Source organism: Alosa alosa, chromosome 19 (genome assembly GCF_017589495.1).
Source record: "Alosa alosa isolate M-15738 ecotype Scorff River chromosome 19, AALO_Geno_1.1, whole genome shotgun sequence".
In the NCBI taxonomy this organism is placed as follows: domain Eukaryota; kingdom Metazoa; phylum Chordata; class Actinopteri; order Clupeiformes; family Clupeidae; genus Alosa; species Alosa alosa.
Window position 1 is genome coordinate 3,251,133 of NC_063207.1, and position 2,837 is coordinate 3,253,969.

Below are 2,837 nucleotides of genomic sequence, written 5' to 3' on the forward strand. Positions count from 1 at the left end.
CAGAATCTGACTCACATCCAACGGGTCACCCCTAGCTAAGAATCCGATCAGACAGTGCCAGATCAGTGTCAGGTAAGAGCCAGGTTAACACCACACACACACACACACACACACACACACACACACACACACACACACACACACACACACACCTTACTGGCAATGGAACACAATGACTTGTTCCAGGTATGGACCCTGGCAAACATAGCAAGCACTGAGTCAGTGGAAATTTCCCACAATTTCAGTAGACACACCCACACACACACACACACACACACACACACACACACACACACACTACAGATTATAAAAGGCCAGCCTCGTGGGAGAGAGAGCAATAACAGAATCTGGAGAGACAACATTCTCAATCCTGACCAGAACAGCAGCCAGGTACCATGTCTGTTAATAAACTGGATGTGTTACCATAATTAAATGTTTTGATAATATTGTTTTATATGCTAAATCAATTCTGCTCTAAATCGCTCTCAAATACTCTCTCTCTCTCTCTCTCAAATTCTCTCTCTCTATCACTCTTTCTCTCTCTCTCTCTATCACTCTTTCTCTCTCTCTTGCTCTCTCTCTCTTGCTCTCTCTCTCTTACCCTCTTTCAGTCTGTTTCTCTATCTAATGAGCTGTCTTGATATTTGCCATATTGATAACTCTGACGTCTTTGTCTATTTTGAATCATCATGAACACTGTCTGAGTGATTTTGCCGTGTTTTCTTGCTTTTGACTGTAGACTAAATAATGAAGGCTTTCCTGGTAGCCTTGCTCCTGATGATGACAGTGGCAAATGGTGAGTCTTTCAGACAACGCCATCTAGTGGCCACAAAAGCATGAACAGCCTTGCCCAAATCATGTCAGCCTTGCCCAAATCTATTTTTCTGAATCAAACTCACACACTTGACTCTTTTCAAGGCAAGTTTATTAATGTAGCGTATTTCATACACAGGGATAATTTAATGTGCTTTACATAAACAAAAACAAAGAATATAAGTTGATAAAAGCATAAAGGTGCAAGAGTTAAAATACATATTTAAAAACGTAATTAGCCCACATAAAATAGAATAACTAAAAGGTAAAAGTAGAGTAATTAAAAGTAATTTTAATTAAAAAGTCAGTTAGCAGACAGCATCTGGGTACAGTTTGGTCAGAAGTCTATTTTGGGGCATTTGTGATGTCATCTGGGTACAGTTTGGTCTTACGTCGATTTTGGGGCATTTGTGATGTCATCTGGAAGTTGGTTCCAGAGTTAAATCACATGTAGTTCTGACTGTGGGCTACCAATAAGTATTTCCCCCCTGACCTGACCTGAGAGGTCTGGATGGTGCATTCTGCTGAGGCCTGAGGTGAATAGGTCCTGATCTAAATAGCGACTTATAAACAAGTAGTGCTTTAAAGACTGGAGGCCAATGCAGGGACTCTGGTGTTGCACTAGCTACTCAGGGGAAACTCTGCTAGTGTATACCACTACTGTATATTTTAAGTGCACATATATTTTAAAAGTCTAACCTACTGGAGGAAATAAGGATACATTTCATTTCATTTAGTATTTATTTTAGATGTACAGTTTTAAATGGTATTTATTTGTTACTTGAATGCTTGTTTTTAGTATTTATTGATATCTAAACAAATTTAGTGCCGCATAAGCTACAGGACATGATTTACTAATAGACACTCGCTAAAATTACCAAAATTCTAAAGGTAGTGTGTGTGTGTGTGTGTGTGTGTGTGCTCACCTCCTCAGGATGTGCTCTGAAGTGCAGACGCTGTGTTCCTTCGGTACCAGGCGGAAGATGTACCGTATCCACGGAGACCTGCTCCTCTAACATGGATGCCTGTGTGGCCGCCCGCTTCCTCATCTCCCCCTGTAAGTCCCGCTCTGATTACAGGGCTTCCTCTACCACTACCTCTCTTGGGCTGTGTGTGTGTGTGTGTGTGTGTGTGTGTTTGTGTGTGTGTGTGTGTGTCTGCGCACGTGCATGTGTGCGTGTGTGTGCATGCGTGTGTATGTGTGTGTGTGTGTGTGTGCGTGTGTGTGTGTTAGTGCATGTTTGGCCTTTTTATGTGTGTAACCACATTTTATCACTATTACAACCAAGAAAGTCTTACTAAACAATTTGGGGCATTTAACAAGTATCTGGGGCATTTATCAAGTATCTGATCTAATTGCTTGTCTCTCTGTCCAGTCTCATACTTCAACAGGTGCATTAAAATGAGCGACTGCAGGATCCTGCAGAGGAGCCCCTACATAAAAGCCAACTGCTGCCAGACAGACATGTGCAATATCTCCAGCTTTTAGATGTCCAGATCCCTCCTGAGTGTCCAAGACCCCCCCACACACACACACACACGCACGTGCGCGGAGACACACACCCCAATACACACACACACACACACACACACACACACACATTGCGCGGAGACACACACCCCAATACACACACACACACACACGCACATGCGCGGAGACACACACCCCAACACACACACACACACCTTAGATTCTTCAGGAGCCATGTCATACCTCCAGCCTGTAGATGTCAAGATCCTTCTGCACCGGTGCACTTGAAGTCATAACCTGTCATATCAAAAAATGTTTGATACGCTATGTGTTTGTTGAAAGCCATGTACACTTAAATGTTAAAGAATGTTTGATACACTGTGTTTGTTGAAAGCCATGTACATTTAAAGACACAGTACAAATAAAGTGTCTGCTTTACAACATAATGCTCATGCTCATCAGATATCATTGAGAAACCTAGTATTTGAGACAGATATATTATCGCATAGCAACCCCCTGACACACACACACACACACACACACACACACACAC

At 42.3% G+C, this 2,837-nt stretch overlaps 1 protein-coding gene across 1 annotated transcript; it reads left to right on the top strand.

Moving 5' to 3' along the window:
• Positions 1 to 299: 299 nt before the first annotated feature.
• Positions 300 to 2,341, top strand: LOC125312267 (CD59 glycoprotein-like). Its single transcript, XM_048270716.1, has 4 exons — positions 300 to 390; positions 740 to 796; positions 1,748 to 1,870; positions 2,190 to 2,341. Exons 2-4 carry the CDS (start codon positions 748 to 750, stop codon positions 2,300 to 2,302), a joined length of 285 nt encoding a protein of 94 aa, XP_048126673.1. The 5' UTR covers positions 300 to 390; positions 740 to 747; the 3' UTR covers positions 2,303 to 2,341.
• The last annotated feature ends 496 nt before the right edge of the window (positions 2,342 to 2,837 follow it).

Bases quoted from the DNA above. Each gene is read 5' to 3' on its own strand.
- LOC125312267 (XM_048270716.1), top strand. From the start codon at position 748: ATGAAGGCTTTCCTGGTAGCCTTGCTCCTGATGATGACAGTGGCAAAT. The intron at 797-1,747 runs GTGAGTCTTTCA...TCACCTCCTCAG, and splicing joins GATGATGACAGTGGCAAATG to GATGTGCTCTGAAGTGCAGA. The intron at 1,871-2,189 runs GTAAGTCCCGCT...CTCTCTGTCCAG, and splicing joins CCGCTTCCTCATCTCCCCCT to TCTCATACTTCAACAGGTGC.